At 43.9% G+C, this 23,374-nt stretch overlaps 1 protein-coding gene and 1 long non-coding RNA gene across 4 annotated transcripts in view; one reads left to right on the top strand and one right to left on the bottom strand.

The window, feature by feature from the left end:
• Window positions 1–7,467, top strand: part of SYT9 (synaptotagmin 9) — a 200,019-nt gene extending 192,552 nt beyond the window's left edge. For all 3 annotated transcript variants that reach the window (XR_015241031.1, XR_015241032.1, XM_086678076.1), the window contains one exon: window positions 5,207–7,467. Coding sequence is in view for 1 of the 3 variants with exons in the window: in XM_086678076.1 (XP_086534202.1) it covers window positions 5,207–5,215 (9 nt within the window). In the remaining 2 variants the exon portion in view is untranslated. The remainder of the gene's footprint in view (window positions 1–5,206) is intronic.
• The window catches only part of LOC147576678 (uncharacterized), a 38,609-nt gene extending 15,238 nt beyond the window's left edge, over window positions 1–23,371 (bottom strand). Inside the window, exons 1-2 of the long non-coding RNA XR_015241033.1 lie at window positions 22,879–23,371; window positions 22,271–22,447 (exon numbers count right to left, since the gene is read on the bottom strand). This is a non-coding gene — a long non-coding RNA (uncharacterized LOC147576678). The remainder of the gene's footprint in view (window positions 1–22,270; window positions 22,448–22,878) is intronic.
• Window positions 23,372–23,374: the final 3 nt, after the last annotated feature.

The raw sequence follows: 23,374 nt of genomic DNA, 5'->3' as shown, positions 1-23,374 counted from the left end.
CGCCAATGTTTGTGCTGCCACTGCTGTCTCTAGTGTTGGTGCTGTCAGTCTCTACCACCCCATCCCCCCACCAAAGCCCTACTGGGTCAGTACTCTTCTGAACTGTAGAAAAATCTTTCCTTACACTTTATTTTATAGAAATCTGGGCTGAGAAACAGCTCATTAGGTAGTAAGAGTATGGGAAGTTGTTGTAATTTACTTCGTTTTCTTTGGTTTTGTTGAGCTTTTCCAGTCTTTCCCCCGACAAAAGACAAACAAAAGAGGTTGGGCCACAGCACAATTCACCCATGCCACACTCAAAACTACCCTTCCCTTGTAACAACTGAACTACTTTTTCCACACCTGAATTGTATATCTGACTTTCCCTAGGAAAAGTTCATTTCCAAAAAGCTTCTCTTGCAAGACCCCTGGCAGAGACGACCACACCACCATTCCACCAGACATCAAAACTCCTTTATCCTGTCACCTTGTGGGCTGGAAGACCAAAAACATTCTGGGGCCTTCATGGCACTGTCCAGAGTGAGAACACAAAGGATACTGGGAGCAGACAGGATCAGGGCCCAGAAAATAAACCCAACCATAGAAGAGGGAGATCCAGCTAAAGAAGAGAATAGGCACCCCACAGTATTCCCAGGGGCTGTGTTTGATTCCAGTTTTCCACAAGGAAACTCACCAAGTGAGCAAAACCCAGCTGTGGAGGTCAGGTCAGAGCTGCCCTATAATTTGGCCATTTGGCTGCTTCAAATGGAGAGGAGAAACTAAGGTCAGAACAGGGAAGACTGAGGTTGTGCATAAAATTGAGGGGGCAAATGAAGTACATGGGCAGGTCACTAGCCGGGGGAATCCAAATGGAGTAGTAAGGTTGGAAGCTGTAAGTGGGCTGTGGTATCTGCTGCATGCTACTGGCTCAGACTAGGGTTTCTTAGTGTTCCTTCTGATTTAGAGTATCTAGAAAACCAAGGCAGAAGCTCAGATGTGTAGACTGGACTTACAGAGTGAATTTAGGAACAATGTAATTGCTGAAGCATAGACTTTGAAGTTACAAGTCTTGGGTTCAAATCCTAGCTCTGACTCATAGTAACAGTATGGCTTTGGGCAGATTAATCTTTCTATATTTTTATGTCCTCCAGTAAAGAGCCTCATGGGGTCCTTTTAAGGATTTGTAAAGTGCATATCTGAGCACCTGGCACATAATAGGTACTCAAAACCTGAAGGAATACGGCACGTGGCCTAGTTGGCTAATAGCACAATTAATTCTTTGGTGAGGCTAAGCCTGTTGACAGTTCGCCTTCCCAGATAAGGAAAGACTCAGGGACTGGCAAGCTGGGCCTGCAGGTATGGGTCTCACAGCTGAGAGAAGGGGCTCTGAAAAGATCCTGCAGGATGTGGGTGGTAGGCTGGGAAGGAGAGCCATTCATGGGGTGCTCCAGAGCATTAGCTGGTCTGGGAAGGTTGTTTTGAATCACAATATAAGACAAATATCCATTCACAGTTTCCTCCTAGACTCAGGAAGGAACATCCCTTTCCCAGGGGTATGGGTGTGCCCAAGCCCAGGCACACACTTTACATTCGACGGTCACAGTCTGTCTCCAGTGTATGCTGTAGCTTTTATTGCTCTAAGTTATAGCCTCACATGTGAACATTTGATCCTTGAAATGCAGTCCATGTATTCTAGTTTCACAATGTTTGTGAATCTCCCATAGTTAATATGTATATTTTTTGTTATTGCTGTGTCCTTGGGACTGATTCCAGTTTTCTTTCTCTCTGGGACAGCAGCATTAGTACCCCTAATCTATACTGGAAGATGCCCTGAGTTTAAATTAAATTGATGCTCCACTGAGTGTGAAGCATGAGAGATCCTGCTACTCTAAGTCTGGACTCCACTGAAAGAGCTCATCCTTCACAGCTTAAAGAAAAGGAATGGATGTGGCACCGCACAGACGCCCCTCTCTCCTCCCCAGCCTTACTTCCTCCCCTTCTATTCCTCACTCCAAATTCTGCCACTTCCTCCAATGGGCCAAACATACACCTTTCCTGCTTTTGTGCCTTTGCACAAACTCTTTCCTCTGCCCAAATTGGCCTTCCCTCCTTCTCTCCTGATGGACTTCCCTTTAGCCTAAACAGCCCAGCTTGACTTATCCTTCAGAATCCTCTCTGTAGACCTCTTCAATCCCCTTGTCCTTCCCTATGCATTTTATGTACAACTCTGTCATTCAGCTTCTCATATTCTAACTTCTCCCCCTGTGAGCCCTTTGAAAAGGCAGCATGTGTCTCACTTATGGTATCTATATCCCCAGCAACTATCACAGTGCCTAGCACTTATTTGGTGCACATTAAAAAATGTATGGGTGATTTGTAGTATATCTTGAAATCTAGAATTCTAATACCTCCAGCTTTGTTCTTCTTATTTACTTATTTATTTTTTGAGAGAGAGAGAGAGAGAGAGAGAGAGAGAGAGAAGAGTAAAGCAGTGGAGGGGCAGAGAGAGAGGGAGACAGAATCCAAAGCAGGCTCCAGGCTCTGAGCTATCAGTACAGAGTCCAATGCAGAGCTTGAACTCGTGAATTGTGAGATCATGACCTGATCTGAAATCAGATGCTTAACAAACTGAGCCACCTAGGCGTCCCTGCAGCTTTGTTCTTCTTTCTCAAGATTGCTTTGGCTATTCAGGGTCTTTTGTGGTTCCATACAAATTTTAGCATTATTTGTTCTAGCTCTATGAAAAATGTTGTTGGTATTTTGATAGGGATTGAATTGAATCTGCAGATTGCTTTGGATGGTATGGACATTTTAATAATATTAATACTTCCAACCCATGAGCATTGGAATATCTTTCCACTTGTTTGTGTTGTCTTCAATTCCTTTCATCGGTGTTTTAGTTTCAAAGTACAGGTCTTTACCTCCATGGTCGTGTGACCATGCTAGGTATTTTATTCGTTTTGGTGTAATTGTAATGGGGATTGTTTTCTTAATTTTTCTTTATGCTACTTTGTTATTAGTGTGTAAAAATGCAACACCTCTCTGTATATTAATTTTGTATGTGAAACTACTGAATTCATTTATCAGTTCTAATAGTTTTTTGGTAGAGTCTTTAGGGTTTTCTCTATACAGTATCCTGTCATCTGCAAATAGTGGAAGTTTTATTTCTTTTTACCAGTTTAGATGCCTTTTATTTCTTTTTTGTTTGATTGCTACAGCTAGGACTTCCAGTACTATGTTGAATAAAAAAGTGGTAAGAGTGGATATTCTTGTCTATTTTCTGATCTTAGAAGAAAAGCTCTCAGTTTTTCACCATTGAGTATCATATTATCAGTGAGTTTGTCATATATAGCCTTTATAATGTGGAGATATATTCCCTCTAAACCCCAAAAAGTATGGTACAGATACAAAAATAGACCCATGGATCAACGGAACAGAATAGAGAGCCTAGAAATAAACCCATGCTTATATGGTCACTTAATCTACGACAAAGGAGGCAAGAATATGCAATGGGGAAAAGACAGTCACTTCAATAAATGATACTGGGCAAACTGGACAGCTACATGCAAAAGAATGAAGCTGGACCACTTTCTTATACTGTGCACAAAAATAAACCCAAAATGAATGAAAGACCTAAATGTGAGACCTGAAACCATAAAACTTCCAGAAGAAAATATAGGCAGTAATTTCTTTGACATTGGCCTTAGCAACATTTTTCTAGATATGTCTCCTCAGGCAAGGGAAACAAAAGCAAAAATAAACTCTTGGGACTACACCATAATAAATTTTTGAACAGTGAAGGAAACCATCAACAAAACAAGAAGGCAACTTATGGATGGGAGAAGATATTTACAAATGATATGTCCAAAAAAGAGGTTAATATGCAAAATATATAGATAACTTCTATAATTCAGTACCAAAAAACTCCACAAATAATCCTATTACAAAATGAGCAGAGGACCTGAATAGACATTTTTCTAAAGAAGACATACAGATGGCCAACAGATACAAGAAAGGATGCTCAACACCACTAATCATCAGGGAAATACAAATCAAAACCATAATGAGATATCACTTTACACCTATAGAATGGCTAGAATCAAAAACACAAGAAATAACAAGTGTTGGTGAGGATGTGGAGAAAAAGGAACCCTTGTGCACTGTTGTTCACTGTTAGTGGGAATGTAAACTGGTGCAGCCACTGTGGAAAACAGTACTGAGGTTCCTCAAAAAATTAAAATTAGAAATGCCATATGATTCAGTAATTCCACTAAACTCCAAAGAAAATTCCAAAATTCCAAAGAAAACAAAAACATTAATTAACTTGAAAAGATACATGCACCCCTATGTTTATTGAAGCAGTACCTACAATAGCCAAGATACGGAAGCAGCCCAAGTATCCATCGATTGATGAATGGATAAAGAAACTGTGATGTGTATGTGTACACATATATAATGGAATATTATTCAACCATAAAAAAGAATGGGATTTTGCCATTTTGTGACAACATGGATGGACCTAGAAAGCATTATGCAAAGTGAAATAAGTCATAGACAAATACCATATGATTTTACTTCTATAGGGAACATAAAACACAAAACATATGAATAAACCAAAAAAAAAAGTCTCTTAAATACAGAGAACAAATTGGTGGTTGCTAGAGGGGAAGCAGGTGGAGGGGATGAGAGAAATACATAAAGGGGATTGAGAAATACAAACTTCCAGTTCTAAAATAAATAAGTCATGGAGATGAAAAGTACAGCATTGGGAATATAGTCAATAATATTATAATAACATTGTATGGCAACAGATGGTGACTACACTTACCATAGTGAGCACTGAGTGTTGTATAGAATTGTGAATCAGGGGCGCCTGGGTGGTGCAGTCGGTTAACCGTCCGACTTCAGCCAGGTCACGATCTCGCGGTCCGTGAGTTCGAGCCCCGTGTCAGGCTCTGGGCTGATGGCTCAGAGCCTGGAGCCTGTTTCCGATTCTGTGTCTCCCTCTCTCTCTGCCCCTCCCCCGTTCATGCTCTGTCTCTCTCTGTCCCAAAAATAAATAAACGTTGAAAAAAAAATTAAAAAAAAAAAAAAAAGAATTGTGAATCAATACATTGTACACCTAAAACTAAAATAACACTGTATGTTAATCATACTTCAGTTTTAAAAATAAAAGAATATATATGGATGAAAACCAAAGCATTCTCTTTGTTTCTTCTTCCTACAGAAACGATGACTATTGGTAAGAGGATTGTTTGTGCCGAGGACACAGTGGGACAACCACCTTACAAAGATCTTAAGTAACTTTTCCCATCCAACAACACCCGGACGACTGCAGTGACCAAATGCTGAGCTGTAACCACAGCAATAACTGGCCCTCTTTCCATATTAGGTTTGGTGAATATGAATGGCCTGGCCATCCTCAAGTGGCCTAAGTGGTGTGCTGCAGGGGAAGCATGACTGTCATGGCCAAGAACCAAGATTGGACTGTGGAAGAAACCACCTGTTGTAGTGAGAACACTAAGAGTACCCTAGAGCACTGGGATTCTTAGTGATTAACACGAGGCCCTTGGTGATGGGGTCATAGCACCTGCTCTGGCAATGTCACTCTGACATGATGTTATTTGCTTGAATGCCCTGGAAGGACAGAATAGTTAAAAATATATCCAGGTGCTAAATAGGCAGCAGATCTAATTCATACTGGACTACCTTTGAGCTAATAACTGTCTTCAGAAATTATCAGAAAATAATTTTACCCCAAGAAGTGCTCCAGCTTTGCAAGGAATAGACCCAGGAGAGTCAGAGGATAAACAGGCTGTTCCCCTAGAGAAAATCTAGTGCAAGGAGGGCTAATTCACAGCAAATTCACTGCCCCCTCCCATGCACATGGCAGAGAGTACCAGTTGATCATAGATGTCTCTTGTGCTGCACCTAGATTCTGAAGAGCCAGAATCCTCAACAGAGTTTTCTAGATGGCCAGCAGCCACTTCCTTGCAACTGGTGTTGACATTAGAATGAAAGTTAATTGTCATCTATCTCTGTTAGGGAGGCAAGCATCTCGATGGCATAAGCATTCTGGACTACCCTTTCAGGGCATATTTGTCCACCAGGGGAACGGCGTCAAGAACAGGTGTACCATTGTGTGAGATGAGTTGATGGAGAGGTAACACAACCCTCCCCTGAGAAAGGCACAACTTTTGGGCCTTCTTGGCCTGAGTGCTTTCTGGGGTATTTCCATATGCAACAACCCAGGGGCATAGCCTTGGGAAGCCACAGACAGGTTTCCTTTCACTTCCAGACACATATATCACTTTCACAGCACTTGGGGAATGGAAATACCTACAAGAGTGAAGGTCAAGGGCTCTCCCCGGGTATCTCATTCATTACTCAGCTTTTCCTTTGTGACCACATCAGCCAACCCACTGCCAGCTCTGCTCCTCATCCTCATTGCTTCTGCCTCCATACAAATGAAACCAAAGGCCTTAGCATACCTTGGGGTGGGGGGAGGAGGTGGCTGTTACCTAGTGGTCCTCTCTCTCCCATCATGGGTGCAAGGTAATTGGGTATCCCAACCACACATTGCACCACTTCTCCAAGATAACATCCTGGGAAGCTCATTATCTTTGTCTGAATTAACATTTCACTATGGGGCTAACTGGGTAGAAGCAGGATCATTGCATGTCTTCAGAAAGTTCTTATTGCCACAGCTGCCTGGTTTAAGAAACTCTACACTGATTTCACATCTAAATAGAGGCCTTTGGTTCTGTAAGGCAGTGTTAACCACACTTCAGCTTCATGTGTTCCCCAGCCTGCCTAGTCCATTTCCATCTCTGATTGGCTTTCAACAACCGGGATCCAAAGAGAACCCAAGGTTCTGCCTGCATCCGATGACATGAGAATTCAACTTTCCTTGCCCAAGGTTCCACTCTGACTCTTCCTCCCCATTCAGACATCCTCCACCATACCAGTGTTCCAAACCAAAGCATGAAGGACATGTGCCAGCTGGATAGCCAGCAGATATACTGTCTCTAGAGCCAGGCAGATGAGCCCAGAAGAATGGTCCCAGAGAAACCAGACTGGCCACAGCAGATATCAGGCAGCCATCCCAATAAACTTTGGCATGTCCTTGGCACTGAGAACCTGGGTAGGAGATCCTGGGGCAGCTGTGCCTATTGTTCCCCCCACCCACCCACCCAAAGATCTTCCTGCCCAGAGAGCTAGCAGCCCTGGGTACTACTGAGTATGTTACTGGCTTATTGATATGAAACAGAAGGTGGCTTTGTAGGAGCCAGCAGGCAAAGAAGCCTGTCTGCATGGCAGGCAGGTGGCTTTGTGTCTAGAAAGCTTTATCTAGCCAGTCCAGCTGTGGCCAGAGGCCATTTTGAATTTGAATTCCCTGAACCCATCAGCAACTCTGCCTCTGTTCTCTTGCATTCTGTTTGGTTTCCCTTTAGTTTCCTAGTAAATGTTCCTTTTGAAAAACTCCAACCTTGTCTCATTGAACTTGAAGGGAAGGGGATTCTCCAGCCTCTTTTCCAAGATGGAAAAGGAAATTAACATACCTTGAAAAAATGGAAATGGCAGTGATAGGGTCAGATATTGGGAGAAGACCTTGGGAAAAGCTGGTGCCAAAAGATGGGAGAGGCCAAGTGTCTCCCCTACCCACCTGGCACTGATTCTCAGCCCCTTCCTCTTGCCGCCTTTGTCTTTAAGCTGATGTGCCTTGGATGTGTGTAGCTACCTAAGCTTCTCCCCTCCAGTGAGCTGAGCACATTCAATGGGTGATATGCTGTCCAGGAAGTACACTGTTACACAATCAGAGCAGGAATAAGGGAGAGAGGGATAGGCGTGGTTTCTACAATGTGGATGTTTTCAAAATGCTCCAATTATCATGACTCTAAATGGAATGACTTAGTCCTCATGACCATTAATAGAACTAAATTGCATATGAAAATAAGAAAGGTATGCATGTTTTCATACTTAAGCCAAGGAGACTGACAAAGGATAGATGTGGAAAGCTATCTTCATGGCCATCCTGTCCTGCAATGGTGGATGTCCCAGTTATTTATCACTGCGTAACAAAATACAAAGCTTACTGATTTATAGGGGAAGTTATTACCCCTCATGGTTATGTGAGTTGTCTGGGCTTGGGTGATTGCTTTCTCTTGGAGTCCCATGGTTACTATCAGATGGCAGCTGAAGGTGGCATCATCTCAATGCCCGACAAGGCAGAATATTTATGATGAGTTTATCACTTACATGTCTGGCTCCTTCACTGGGATAACTGGAACAGCTGGTTGCTGTTTGGGCTTCTCCATATAATCTCTCCACATGATTAGTTTGGGCTTCTCCATATAATCTCTCCACATGATTAGTTTGGGCTTCCTCACAACATGGAGGTTTCAAGGCAGTCAGACTGTTTGCATAGCACTGGCTTCCCCAGAGCTAACATTCCAAGAGGTCCCAGTAGATGCTGCAAGGTTCTTCTAAATAACATTTGAAGTATCACAGAGTCATCCCTGCCACATACTACTGGTCAAGAGCAAGTCATCAGGCCAGCCTAGATTTGGGGGAAGAGATTACACAAGAACGGACTATCAGAAAGTGTGGCTCATGAGGGCTGCTTTGGAAATAGTGGGGTTAGGAGTGGAGAGGGAGGTGTCACTGAGTCAGAAGCCTTCCTGGATAGCTCGTATTTTAAAAGCACATGTAAGTCTTAATACATACAATGGTGGGGGGGGGGTGAGTGTGGTAGTAATAAAGGGCAGAGGAGAGGGGGAAGGGCTATCCATGGACACTTAAATAGAGCAAAATCTAATGAAAAGCAACTGGTTATCACTGATGCAGAGCCTACCATAAAACAAGAAACTTTGGAGTAAAAATATGATTATCATCATCCTACTGAGAGCTCAAAAGCTTAAGTTGGATGCTTTTCTCCCTTTATCTCTGAGCCAAAGGGACATGGGTCACAAATGCTGTCCCTTTATGTCATTGCTACTGCCTTCCTAAACTCTGTCATAGGATAGTTGTATTCATGATGGCTGGGTGACTGTTGTCAGACAGTTATGAAGGTATATTTATTCGTAAGAAGGCTATTGATGATAAACCACTGCATCTTATAGCTTAGAACACATCACATTGCTTTTACCATTTCTTTACTCTTTGAAAATTCAACTGTTATTCCAAACAGTAAAGGTAGTAAAACAAAATTACAGTCTTCTTGACTCAATACTAAATTCACTGTAGCTATTATTCCAATAATTATCAATTGCATTAAAGCTATTTCCAAACCAGCATCTGACATAGTAATACTGATAGTTTTTCCTATCAAGTGAACATCATCTCAAGACACTGATATTAGCGCAATTTAGATACAATTCTTCTTGCGTGGCAGCAGTTTCCAGATTTGAATTTATCAAAGAAAGGCAATTTCTCTAATTTGCCAATCTCAAAGCTGTCAGAGAATAATAAATACCTGAAGATACTTGCATTCAGGGCTTCAGAGACAAGCTTATGGGCTACATAAACTGGTAAATAAACCTTCCAGAAACAAGTTTTTTTTATCTTTATTTCAAAAAAGTAATGATTTTTAAGATGTATTTTCCCCCTCAGGAGTTTTTAGGATTAAATTAAAAATTTTTAGGTATAGGGGCCCTGGGTGGCTCAACTGGTTAAGCGTCTGACTCTTGACTTTGGCTCAGGTCATGATCTCACAGTCTGTGGGTTCAAGCCCTGCATCCGGCTCTGCACTGATAGTATAAAAGTATAAAATAAAGTTTCAAATAATCCCTACCTTAGAAGTGCACTGGAAAGTGCAAAGCAGAGTAAGAACTCAGTGAAGAAAAGCCATGCTATAAAGTGTACGTTTCTTAAAGGGAAACAAATGTGCTATACCTATCTGCATGTCTGCAAATGCAGACTGAAAGCTCTGCTGAGGACTCACGGGGCCTGCTGGCTCCAGCGACATTCATGAACCTTCCTAACCAAGCTGCAGATCTGCATTATGGTCACGATTGTGGGTAGCGTGGTTCAATTATGGTCAGTGTTTTCTGGATGCAAAGAGCGAATACAAAATACGTTTTCTTGAGAATAAGATGCAGGCAGCCCTGGGCCAAGCCCCACGGAGACCAACGGTATGTCTTGGCTCCTCTTTAAAAAGGAAGAGGAGCTGCTTTATGCCACTTTTCAAATTAGAACTCTGGGGATGAAGATACCTCAACCAAAGTAAATATTTTTTTTCTTTTCAAAATATGTGTTGGTTTTGCTTTGCTCTCTGCAAATTAAGTGAAACCCTATGTTGAATTGCACTGGTAGATTTTGAAAGAATTGTGTTTGTTTGGGTAGAATTAGCCAGAAGACGTGTAAACTTTGCCTCCTGGTGTTTTCCACACCTGAAAGGCACGTTGAGGAGCCAGTGGCACTTACATGTCAGGTCCCTAGTCTTGCAGGTTTGGAAGAGGAAGCTGCCTGCCTGACCTGCTGGATCCTGGCCCCAACTAGTGCTCATCACACTTGTTTGGCCTCACCCCACCCCCCCACCAACCCTGAGCCCCAGCCCGCTGGCAGTAGCAGGTCCACTTAGCAGCTTTGACAAAACTTCTGGGGGTTCTGCATCAGGATAATGCCATCTGGACAGCAACTGCCACTTGCTTTTGATTCTCCCCAATCTGACAGGTCGTCCTTTTGTCCCCAGAACTCTAAGGCAAAAGAGAGTGTATTGTGTCACCAAACAGAACAACAAGGACAACCACCATGTGTGGGTGCAGGGTTCTCGGGGTGCGCATCATCTGGAGCCAGACTAAGTGCAGTCTCCTTAACTTTTTCCCACATTTTAAAGTTCATTGATTTTGGATTTTTAAGAGGAAGAAAGAAGTAATTTTTTAAAACATAAACAATGGACTTAAAAGAAATCCAAGGGGTATATCTGTGACTTTAAAGAGTCCCATAAAACCAGAAAACTTAGGTAAATTATTCACGCATTTATTACATCTCTTAGAGCACATATTGACTATTGACATTTGGCTGAATGGCTCCATTATGTCATTTCCCTGCTCATGTAAAAGTAGGTGTCATGGTGCCTTAATAAGGACTGCTCCTGTGTGTAAAGCCTCAGTGGAACCCACTGCCCCTCTTGGGCCCTTTCTAGTTTGGAAGAAGAAAGAGCCTGCTTGGGCAGGCTAAGGAAACCCCAGCACAGTCTTCATGTTTCCCAATGTTTCCATGGGGAAGGCAGGTCCTTGTGGAGGAAGGCATTTGTATACATGAGGAAAGAACTCATGACCTTCTTAGCTCCAGGAGACAATGTAAAATCACTACTTTGGGAAAGCCCAATTTCAGGCTTGAAGCTATAATTACATGGGGGTTAAGGACCCGGAAGGAAGGTTAACTAAACTTTTATCAACCACTTAAAACTATTCTAGTGCATGATCTCACTGCTTTGGCAAAAACATTTGCCCTTTGCTGGTGGACCAAAGCAGTGGTAGAGACCAGATGGCCCTAGAAGATGCAGAAGGACCTCAAATCAGTTACCTCCAAACATAGTGCTGGTTGGAGACAGCCCTGCCCTGCAGTGGGGCTGAGAATCTACTCTGCCACTGGCCAACATTGTAACCTCCAGGCTTCCCCTTCCTACTACACCCCTAGCCCTCAAGGATTCCTGCCCAGACCCTTCTCAGTCCCTGGTGCAACCAGACCACAGACATACCTGAGACAGAAAAAGTAGTTCACTTGTGGGAGTACTTGGCTCCCACTCTCTTCTGGGCTTAAGAGGGCTTGGGCAGTCTTCAAAGAGCTCAAGCACACAACAGAAATGTGACATGGGACTTTCTGCCTTGACCCAGTCTCTCACTGATTTTTACTTCTTGGTGCTTGGTATGCCTACGGTACATGGGCACACACATAAGCACAAATGCAATTATTGTTCAGGAGCGCTCGGCAGAGGCTGGTACAGAGCTTCCTGTCCCTCCTAGGCAGAAGAAAATCATTGAGGAGAACACGGTCCCATGCAGAACTGGGAGACTTGACCTTTACATCTCTTTGTAGCAAGGAGCTCTCTGGATCTTTTAGAACTCGCTGCATGGAAATACCAGAGATAAAGCAAGGTTTTGTGAGTGTTCTTGCCCACCTAGCACAGGGAGTCCAGTTTTCTCAAAGCCTCTTATCTCCTTAGATACCCATGACCATCATTCATGGCAGCTCTCTACTCTCATTTTATGCAAGAGTCTACATGACACTCACCTCCATAACCCAGTCTTTGGCCAGGAAAAGCATCACTGCCAATGACTCCACCTCTCAAGGGCCACAACATGTGGGTTCGAGAAAGGATCATATCAGAGACTACAGCATCACATGTAGGGTTTGTCAGGGCTACCATTTCTGGCGAAAGATTACCATTCATGTGTAGTACATTTGACCTTTGCACAATGGGGGGGGGGGGTAAGGGCACTGACCCCTCCAACACAGTAAAAAAATCCACATATAACTTTTGACACCCCTAAAACTTAACTACTAATAGCCTACTGTTGACCACAAGCCTTACCAATAACATAGTCAGTTAATATATTTTGCATGTTATATGTATTATATACTTCTATACATTATTCTTAAAATGAAGTACACTAGAAAAAAAGAAAATAGTATCAAGAAAATCATAAGGAAGAGAAAATAAATTTACAGTACCACACTGGAAAAAAAAAAAAAAAACATATCAGTGGAACCACCCAGTTCAAATCCATGTTGAAGGTCAACTGTTGTTTTTCAAGGATCAGGAACACTGAGCAAGGACCAAGAGGTAGCATGATGTAATGGAGCCACAGTCTGGGGCTGGGCCCAGGGCTTTGCCCTTGCCTCTGAAGCCAAGGCCACTCCTGTGGCTCCCAGCTTCTTCTCACATGGGGAAGTTTGGCCCGATGTGTTCTGTGCTCTTCTACCTCTGATCTGTGTGTCTCTGAGTCTGAGGAACTGCTTGTCCCTGTCCCCGGAAAGCTGCATAGCTGGGGTGGGACCTGTGCAGTCCTAGACCCCTGTTGCCTGGAAACCCAAGTGTAGACTAACTGTGAGGGGAGGGTTTTCTATGCTCTCCAGGGGCCATCAGCTCTCTCCTCACCTCTCCCAGTGCTTCTCAGTTCCCTTTTCACTGGCTCTTCATTTTTAACAAATGATCTGAAAGGACTTTTTGATTTTGAGAATTACCTAAATCCCTTTTAATAATCAGTGATGTCTAGTGTGGATCATGACACAGGACTGGCACTCCAGGCAGAGGCAATTCCATTCTGAATTCAATACCAGCATAGATTCTCTCAAGATACCCTAAAGAGTTCATTATAGTCCTGTGAGTAAGCTAGAGGGTAGGAAGAGGGCAGCTCCCTAGAAGAGGAGATTTTGATGAAGAAGTAGGTGTTAGATGAAGAGGGACAGTCTGGGCTGTTCGTTCCTAGGTAAGGGCAGGAAAGAGGGGGAACACTGAGTGGCCTCTCACCCTGGCCTACTTTGTGAAGCAACAGCCTATAAACCCTTGCCTTGGGCTGCAATAAAAATCTTTATCCTGGGGGTGGGGAGTGCCTGGGTGGCTCAGTCAGTTGACCATCCAACTTTGGCTCAGGTCATGATCTCACGGTTTGTGGGTTCAAGCCCCATGTCGGGCTCTGTGCTGACAGCTCAGAGCCTGGAGCCTGCCTCCGATTCTGTGTCTCCCTCTCTCTCTGCCCCTCCCCCACACATGCTCTGTCTCTCTCTGCCTCTCAAAAATAAAGAAAACTAATAAAAATTTTTTTTAAAAATCTTTATCCTGGGAACCTCATGGATTTGTCCACAGCTGCTGCAGCTCAGCCCTGTCCTCCTGATAACATCAAGACAGAGGTGTTTGGGGGGTGGGGAGTAGGCAAAGAGCAGGAACCTCCCTTCTCCCATCTGCAGTCCACACAAGCCAGCCCTGCCCACCCCCCAAGCCCACGTGTGACTGGCTTGAGATGTGGATTTCTAGGGCCTGATACTCTATGGACTGCAAGAGCATTTTTTAATTTAAACCACTCAGTCAAAAAACAAACAAACCACTCAGTCTGTTCTATTGATTCAGTCAATCTGATTGAGAATATCAATCAAATTTATTGAGGGAGGCAGAATTAAAGATAGAGAAAGTTTATGGGCACTCTTTGTAGATGAGCTACAGTCCTATTCAAATATAAAAAGAGAAAGGACTACCATTTTAGCCATAGTCAGGTAACTGCCTAAAAAGTCTTTGCCCCCTAGTGGCAAACCAATATTTTGCACAAAATTGACTCCATGTTTGGTCTTGAACACTGAACTGAGACCACCCAAGCAGATACTCTGTGGGGACACAATGTAATCCATGATGTTAAGTCCTGGGGCTCTGTCCGCAGTGGGCTAAATGCTCATCGGTCCCCAGAGGCCCCACTTTCTTGGGGACCTTCACAGCAGAAACCAAGAGTATGTCCAATGCTGGAAAAGACACGGAGCCTGTATAAGACCCAGCTTTCCTACACATGCTGACCAGACTTGGCCCTGGAGCCTACTTAGTAAGGAGTCCTATGCTCATTAATTAGTCCCTTCCCTGCATTGCATCCTTCCCCCACTTCCAAGACCTCCCCAAGCTAAGTGAATGTCGGCAAAACTTCGGGAGCTCTTGGCAGAGATGTGGTTACCAGGTGATCTGAGAACACTCCAAATAGGACACCTGCGCCCAACCAGCTACACGTGGCGCATCGCGTCTAGCATTTGACTAGTGTCAGTTAGGAGCAGACACTTGGCTCCCATGAGAATCCACTCATAGGAAACTGCTCAGGTGTATTTTAAAAGCCAAACCAGAATGATCACCAAGAGAGGTTTGGGAAGTTCTAGGGACTCTGGTGCACATGGCTTAAATAAGTCATGGAGATATAATGTACAGCAGAGGGAATATAATCAACCATATTGTAGTAATTCTGTGTGGTGACAGATGGTAACCAGAGTTATCATGGGGATCAGTTTATAGTGTATAAAAATATCAAATCACTATGATGCATGCCTGAAACTAATAGGACATTGTATGTCAATTATACTTCAATTAAAAAACAGCAACAACAACAAAGAGGGAGGCTGTGAGTATTCCACCAAAGGAATGCTGGACAGCACCTTTCCCATCCTGAGGCTGCAGGAGACAGGACCAGGCTCTCCACTTCAGAGGGGGAAAAAGCACTACTGGTGGCCACTTGAGAGGATTCTGGCCAGAAGACATTTCCAGTAAAACATGGAGGAGAAGGGGGAGGAAGTCCAGAACGAAGAAGACTGTGCTCTGAGTAGAGTCAGGCCAAGAGTGAGAGAGGGTAGGATAAGAGGTGAATGGGGGCAAAGGAAGTGTCTCAGGAACTTCTTGCTCCACTCATGTCAAATTACATCATCACTGATAAATGGAAAGGCTGGTGACAAAGGCTGAATGGGGGCAGAAAGTAACTAAAGGTATATCTGACACTGATTGGAGATTCCATAAGCATTATATATGACTGTCATTTTTGGTTACCTTTATGGGGCCTTCTAAGGGGGTTCTGTCCTGATTCCCTATGTTCTAATGTAGATCTCTAAAGACTTTTAAATGATTTCTCAAATATCTCATTATCCACTAGAAAAATCGCAAATTGCTTCAATAACTTCTTGCCCCAGAATTATCAGTCAGAAATTCTTCTTTTTTATATAAATATTTTTAATGTTTATTTATTATTGAGAAAGAAAGAGAGCAGGAGCAGGGAAGGGGCAGAGAAAGAGGGAGACAGAGGATCTGAAGTGGGCCCTGTGCTGACAGCAGTGAGCCTGGTGTGGGGGCTCGAACTCATGACCGTGAGATCATGACCTGAGCCAAAGTCAAACAACTCAGCCAACTCAACCAACTGAGCCACCCAGGCACCCCAGTCAGAAATTCTTCTTAATGTCAAATTTAATTTCCTTCTATAGTATGTCTCTTTTTAAAATCACATCCTGAAACAGCATTTAGTCCTATGAAATGACACAAACCACCCCCTATTGCTCACTCCTACCTCCTTCTTTTCCAGGTAATCCAAAGATTTGAAAAGATGAGAGTAGCAAATTAATAAGAGAATAAATCCATCAAGGGGAAAATCACAGGAATTAATTAAGGAGGCTGTTTCAAGTCCCCTACACACATGTCATCTATGTACAAACAACTGTGATCCTCACAACTGGATCTTTAGTCCTAAAAAGTACTGACTTTTTAAATAATTTGGTGTTTCAGGCCCCCCTCCTTCATTCAGTGCCCCTCCTCCTCTCCAAGTGGTCCTAGGTTTTGAGGTTTGATTGTCCTTGTAAAATCCTCCCCATCATGTCCACAGCACTACATAGCTTATATATCTGACACTTCTGAGAACTTGGTTTTCATAGGTATATGGAATATGTTGAACTACTGTGAAATCTCACATCTGTCCAGTTTGCTAAGGGCTAGAGAGTACTGAGTCCTTCAAAATAATGTAAGGTTTGAAGTCAATGCTAAAATCCATTAAGTGGGCCTCAGTAATGGACCTGAGGTTCTTACAACATCCATGCAAAATTCTGAGTGTCTTTCAGAGAGGCTGTCAGGTGACAGGACTTGGCTGCAAGGTGACAGCAAGCATGATTCAGACAAGGGACCCGTTCTGGAGGAAATTGAAACCCAGACCAAGAGCAAACATGTCTTTCTTTCAGGAATTAGTCTAGGCAAGGACATGTGTCCCAGCAAAACTCTAAGAGCTGAGTAGCAGACATATGGCAAAAACAAGCAGAGAAGCAGAAATTGCGTCCAAAAGAGGCATCCTCAATTCTAAGAGGCAGCCTTGCTAGCCAGAGGTAAAGGGCTATCTGTGTGCTTCCCTCCCCACTTGGAATGTACCTCACACTTACCCCTATTCCTTTGCCGATATTTTGCTCATGCTATAGATCTTAATTTAGATGTAACTTACTTGCAAAGCCTTCTGTGAGCCTGGGGAATTTAGACTTTATTGGGGAGGAATTGGCAGACAGTCGTGCCCCTAAGCAGGGGGAATTACATAATTAGGTTTGCAAATTGGCTCCATCATCCTGGCTGCAATGTGGACGATAGACCAGAAGGGGTCAGAATGGAGGCTTCTGTAGACGATGCAGAATCTAGCCATCAAACTGGATTCCTCCCTCTCTCTATCCTTCATTCAATTAGTAACGAATTTTGTCACTTCTGCATCCTAAACGTTTCTCAAAGATATCTACAATTCTGATCACCAATTACAATGCGTGTTTTCCCCCCACACCATCAATTCTCTGATCCCAGCTGGGTGCCCTACAATTTAACTCAAATCTGACACTATCTGGAGACAGCATCAGATCCCAACCTTAAGGGCTCAGTCCCGCAAGACTTCGCCCACTTTGGACACCAATTACAGGTCCAGGTTGTCACCTGTGCTTCCAACTGATTGGCTATAAATTAGAGATTCCCACAACCCACTTCTTGTGTTAATTTACCAGAGCGGCTCACAGAACTCAGAGAAACATTTTACTTACTAGAATATGAGTTTATTATAAAAATATATGACTCAGGAACAGCCAGATGGAAGAGATGAAGAGATGTGGGCAAAGGGCGTGGAGCCTCCATGGTCTCTGAGTGCACCAGTTTCTTGAATCTCCACGTGTTCATCAACCTGGAAGTTCTCCAAACTCCATCCTTTTGGGTGTTTATAGAGACTTCCTACATAGGCACGAGTAATTAAATCATGGCTGTTGGTCATTGAACTTGATCTCTAGCCCTCTCCCCTCCCTGGAGGTCTGGGTAGAACTGAAAGTTCCAACTCTCTAATCACATGGTTGACGCCACTGGCAAGCAGCCCCCACACTAGGTGTGGTCCAAAAGTGCCCTCATTAACGAAAGAGACTTTAATGGCTTTCATCACAGGAAATTCCAAGGGTTTTAGGAGCCCCATGTCAGAAACAATGGTTGAAGACCAAATCTTTATTTATTTTATTTCACAATACCATAATATCCATTTAGCTCTCTCTCTACTGACTACTCTAGTTCTGGCTCTAATTATCTCTCTGCAATCACTGTAACAGCCTCCTAATCTCCCACCTTGAGTTTGGTCTAGTCACCCTCCAATCCATCCTCTGGAGAGGTCTGTCTAGAACATCAATCTATTTATGTACTCACTTATTTGAAACTCTCTAATTGCTCTTTCATTGTTCTTACCCCAACATCTAAACTGTTTGGCAGGTCCTACAAACTTGGCGAGGTCTGGCCTCTGCTTATCCTACTAAAGTGGATGCTATGATCCTCTAGGACAAGGACACTTATTCCCCATGTTGTGTGAGTGTTGCCATTAACACAGTCCCTCTCCAGGACTGTCCTCAGCCAAAGGAAGCTGCCTCACTCAACATTATGTATCCTCCTAACTCATGAACAGTCCTTGCCAATGACTGCTTGATGCAGGGGTGCCAACACGTGGTCCCTTTGCATCAAATCGGGATATATCTGAAGGGGTCTCCTAGTTCCGGAGCTCCTTGTGAGATCACTTGAGGCCTGTATTGCAACTGCACTGCAATTTAACTTCTCTTTTTGCTCACTCATGCTTCATGCACTCCCCCACAGGTATTGTCCACTGAGCACACCCCCAGAAATGTTTTGCATGCAGGTTGGTCTCAACGTCTGTTTCCTAGGGATCCTAACTACAATAATTTCCCCAGCGTCATTACTCAGTCATTGAAAGTCCATACAGAGCTTTTCATCAGTGCCTCAAGTCCACTAAGTCCTCATTTATGTGTTTTTGCCCATGTTCTTGCCTGTGCTTAGAGCCATTCCCACCTCTTCCCCCTGTTACCTCCTTGATAGGCTAATTCCTACTCATCCTTCAAGTCTCAGCTTCAAGTATCATGTGTCACCTCCTTTGGGAAGTCTTCCCTGATTCACAGAGCTCAGGTGCTCCATCTCTAATACTGTCCTGGCACTCAATTCTATCACCGCATAATTAAAATAGCTATAATGCAGAGCATCTGGGTGGCTCAGTCAGTTAAGCATCCGACTTTGGATCAGGTCATGATCTCACAGTTCATGGGTTCGAGCCCCGTGTTGGGCTCTGTGCTGACAGCTTGGATCCTGGAGCCTGCTTTGGATTCTGTGTTTCCTTCTCTCTCTGCCCCTCCCCCCCACACCATGTCTCTCTCTCTCGAAAATAAATAAGCACTAAAAAATAATAATAATAAATAGTATAGTTATAATGTATTATAATTTAATTATGCATCTCTGTGATTGTGTCCCCTCTGAGACTACATCCTCTTTGTGGGCAGGAAATATATATGTTGTGTCTGTCATTGTATCCCTAGTGCATAGTCCAGTGATTGGAAAATAATAGGCACCCCCAAACATTTGTTAAATAAATGAATAAGAAGTAGAAAATAAGGAAGCTCTAAGTAAGGAAATAGCAATAAAAGGATATAAAAGAGAAGAAGGCATTTTTGATATACATTTAGGTGATAAAATTAATAGGTCTTGGTGACTGATTAAACATAAGAATAAGAGTGATAGGGTGCCTGTGTGGTTCGGTCAGTTAAGCGTCCAACTTTTGCTCAGGTCATGATCTCACAGTTTGTGAATTTGAGCCCAGTGTCGGGCTCTGTGCTTACAGCTCAGAGCCTGGAGCCTGCTTCAGATTCTTGGTCTCCTTCTCTTCCTGCCCCTCCCCTGCTTGCACTGTCTCTCTCTCTCAAAAATAAATAACTATTAAAAAATTTTTAAAAGAAAAAATAATGAGGAAAAGTCTAGAATACATTTCAGCATTTATAAGTAGATAGAAGGTGGTGCTATTTGGGGAGAGAGAAAACGCAGAAGGAAGTTTGAGTGCAAAGACAGAGACAGCTCAAGTTTGAGATATTTATTCTATATCCAAATGCAAACGTCCAGTAGACAGGCGAAAATAGGATTTGGAGCTCAAGCAGTAAGCCTGGACGTGGAAGTCATTGGAGTATCACCCAGGAAATTCCTTATCAATTTACTTCCTGCCAAGAACATCCCCTGTAGATCCCCATTGGAATCGTTTTCCATTTTGTCCCCATACTGCCCCTTTCTGCAACTCAGCAGGTGCTCATATTAGTTTGTCGGGGCTGCCATAACAACAGGAAATTATTTCTCATGGTTCTGGGGGCCAGAGGTCCAAGATCAAGGTGTCAACAGATTTATTTTCGTCTGAGGATTCTTTTCTTGGCTTGCAGATGTCCTCCTTCTCACTGTGTCCTTACATGGTGCTTCCTCTGTGCCCATTGCACCTGTGCTGTTTCTGTGTGCCTCAATTTCCTTTTTTTATAAGGTCATCAATCAGATTAGATTAGGGCCCACTCTAATGGCTTCATTTTAACTTAATCACCTTTCTAAAGGCCTTGTCTTCAAATACAGCCACAATTCTGAGGTGTTATGAGCTAGGACTTCAAACTAAGAATTTTGCAGAGGGACGTAGTTCAGCGTCAAACAGATGAGAGGATTTCCTCTCATCCTCCTTCCACAGTGCTGCCCTGGAAGCTGCCAGCCAACACTCCTCCAACAGAGCACCAATGTCCAGAGGTGGTTTCCCCTCAGATTTCCAAGATTCTGTCTTTAACATGGTACAGAAATAGATGGAAGAGTGGGTTATTCTGCAGGGATATGATGGTGAGGAGATGGTAGGAAGACTTGAAGGATGAGTTAAGAGTTCACTGTTTACCAAGGGGAGAAACATTTTAGGCTAAGCAAAGATACCATGGCATTAAATTTCAGAGGGAGTTTGGGGACAATTAGATGTAGCTGTAGTGGAGGTTGAATGTGGGGGATGGTAGTAAGAGCTGAAGCAAGAGGGGTTGGCCAAGGTCACGTTTTCAAGTGCTTTCCTGTTGGCAAAAAATCAGCCACTGCTTTATGTGAAGAGACATAGACAGGGAATTAGAGGCTGCTCTGATCACTCAGGCAGGAAACAATGCAATTACTTGTAAAAGGCTGGAAGGTTGGAGGATGATGTTAAGGCAAAGAGCTATTGGGGGTGGGGCTATCTGGGTGGGGGCCAGAGTGGGGAATAAAAGATAAAGCAGAAAAGATGGGGGGAGAGAGAGAGGATAAAAACAGGAAGTATCTTGTTCAGATCTAAATGCAGAATTCTAGTAACCCAGATGGGATTGTGTTGGGTTGGTTCTCCTCCTAGTTGGCTAGCACTCCTTGGTGAAGTGGAGGATACAGGGAGCAGAGAAGGCTCTAGCTATCAGGGAGTCCATTAATAAAGAAGCACAGCAGCACAAAGGCCCCCTGTCATCAAGGTGGCAAAGAATTCCAAGAGGACCTGGGAAGCTGGATGAGATCAGCCTCAGTGGGCTGACCAGGCTCGGCATTCACAGGTCCGGTTCTGACTGGTCATCTAGGGCAGTCATCTCAGGACTGGGCCTACAGATCAAGGACTAGTGATCTAGATCCAACCACACTGAGGACATGGTGGTAGCTGTCAAGGGCTTAAGTTTCCTTAAGGAGCAGGGAGAATCAGACACCTGCACAGGAGAAAAGCAGGGGGTCACTGTGCTTGGTCACTGTCATCGCTAGTCAGCTTATAGCCGTGGTCGAGGCCAGAGGTTAGATGTCAGGAAGGCAAAAGGGCCAGTCAAATGATCTTATCCCAACTGCAGGCTAAGGTGCACCAAGCCATCTTTCCATTGAGTAAGGCCTGCTCTGAATAAGGACGGCCACAGTTGGCCGCCGTATGTCTTTCAAATTTGTGACTATCTTCAAAGGGAGTTTAATCTTTCTTTATGAAACCTCTGGACACAAGAACATGAGGGTTTCCACTCTGGGCTGCCCCATGGTTGACAATCCTAACGGGATCCGGAAGCCAGCTGTGGGCTTCGCTGCATCTGGAAATCCTAAGAGTAAAGCTCTCCAACTAAGACCATGGATAGGCAGTTATAGCAGAGAGGCCTTATGCCTGTGAAGCTGGTGACTGAAGAGAGAGTGGTGAAGGGCCTGAATTGGTGGCTGGCAAGTGAGTGCCTGCAGACTGGACTGAAGGGCTCTGAGGCCAAACTCTTTGAAGCCCACTGTGGAGATGTCAGGGCCACAGCAACCCTGGGTGCAGCCTGAGGAGTTATGCTATAGTCGTGGCCTCCCACTGCCTTCTCACCTACTCTCCATAATTCCTGAGACTTCATTGGTAGTGAATATGTATTTCATTGTGAAAATAATGTAAACATGCCACAGAAAACCAAGAAAAAGATTTTCACAACTCTGCTCCCCCCCACCCCCCCAACCCCCCACGAATTAGTTGTGATACAATCAGAGTTTTACCTCACTGGGCCTTATCCATCTGAGTTTACAGTCTCAACGTTAGGACTTGAGGCATTCATGAATAAAATCAACCAGAGCCTCTTCAATGTAGGAGATGGTTCCAAGATGCTGGGCATGAGAAGTTTCTGAAAGAGCATTCCCACTTGGAGAAAGAGGCTGAGTCGGGCAGTGTTGTTTCTGAGGATTTAAGAGGAGGGGTCAGCGGAAGTTCACCTCATTTGGGGTGATGGTTGTTGGAAATAGGAGGAATTAACCCTAGGGATGAGGAGCCATTGTTTAAGACTTTAGTGGTGAGGCACAGTTAGGGGCTAAGGTCAAGTGGAAGACAGGTAGAGAGGAACATCTATCCAATGGGGACAGGGACTTGCAAGTACACCCTGGAAAGTCCTGTCTTTTGGTGTCTCTTGCAGGGACCAAATGCAAACCCAGGTCTTCTGACTCCTGGTCAGAGTTCTTCCCATGTCTCATAGATGCCTCAACCCTTCCCACTTTGGTAGATGATTGAGAAAGAACCATAGGTATTCTGGACCCACCCATAGAAGGAGAGATTGAGATAATTAAAGGCCTGGACAGGAAAAAAAAAAAAAAAAAAAAAAAGGAGGATTTACCACTTTGCCCTTGGGATGTGATGTATCTTCAACAGGACCAGGTCCTGCAGGAGTTGCATCCTGTGAATTGCTGACCTGAACCTTCAGGAAGGAGATTCTGCTTCTAGAGATTGAGAAAACTCAAGGACTTCCTTACAGAGGAGTTCAGTGTCCCCAAGGCTTGGTTCTGGAAGCATCACTGTACAGATAGCTGTTGTTGTGTCCCTTAATAAAATTCTTCTGAGCTCCATCCTCCGATTTTTCAGCTACCTGGGGCAGCCAGGCCTGTGGCTCATTGTATCTCTCTCCCTAAGGGGCAGTCAGCCCTGTGCCCTGGCTGTTCAGAGACAGGGGTGTCTCCAAGCTTTCATTTTTCCTTGCTGTGCCTTTAAGAGCTGCAGGAATGCAAAGAGTCTGGAGGAGGGGTGGGGTCTCCCAACAGGACTTCTGGGAAAAGGATCCTGGGAATTTTTGCCAGAAACTAAACTGAAATTCCAACTCTGAGAAGTTGGGGGTG

Source organism: Puma concolor, chromosome D1 (genome assembly GCF_028749965.1).
Source record: "Puma concolor isolate L17-30 chromosome D1, mPumCon1.1.hap2, whole genome shotgun sequence".
Classification (NCBI taxonomy): Eukaryota; Metazoa; Chordata; class Mammalia; order Carnivora; family Felidae; genus Puma; species Puma concolor.
The sequence above is the reverse complement of the archived record's forward strand: the minus strand, read 5'-3'. Positions and strand labels throughout refer to the sequence as shown.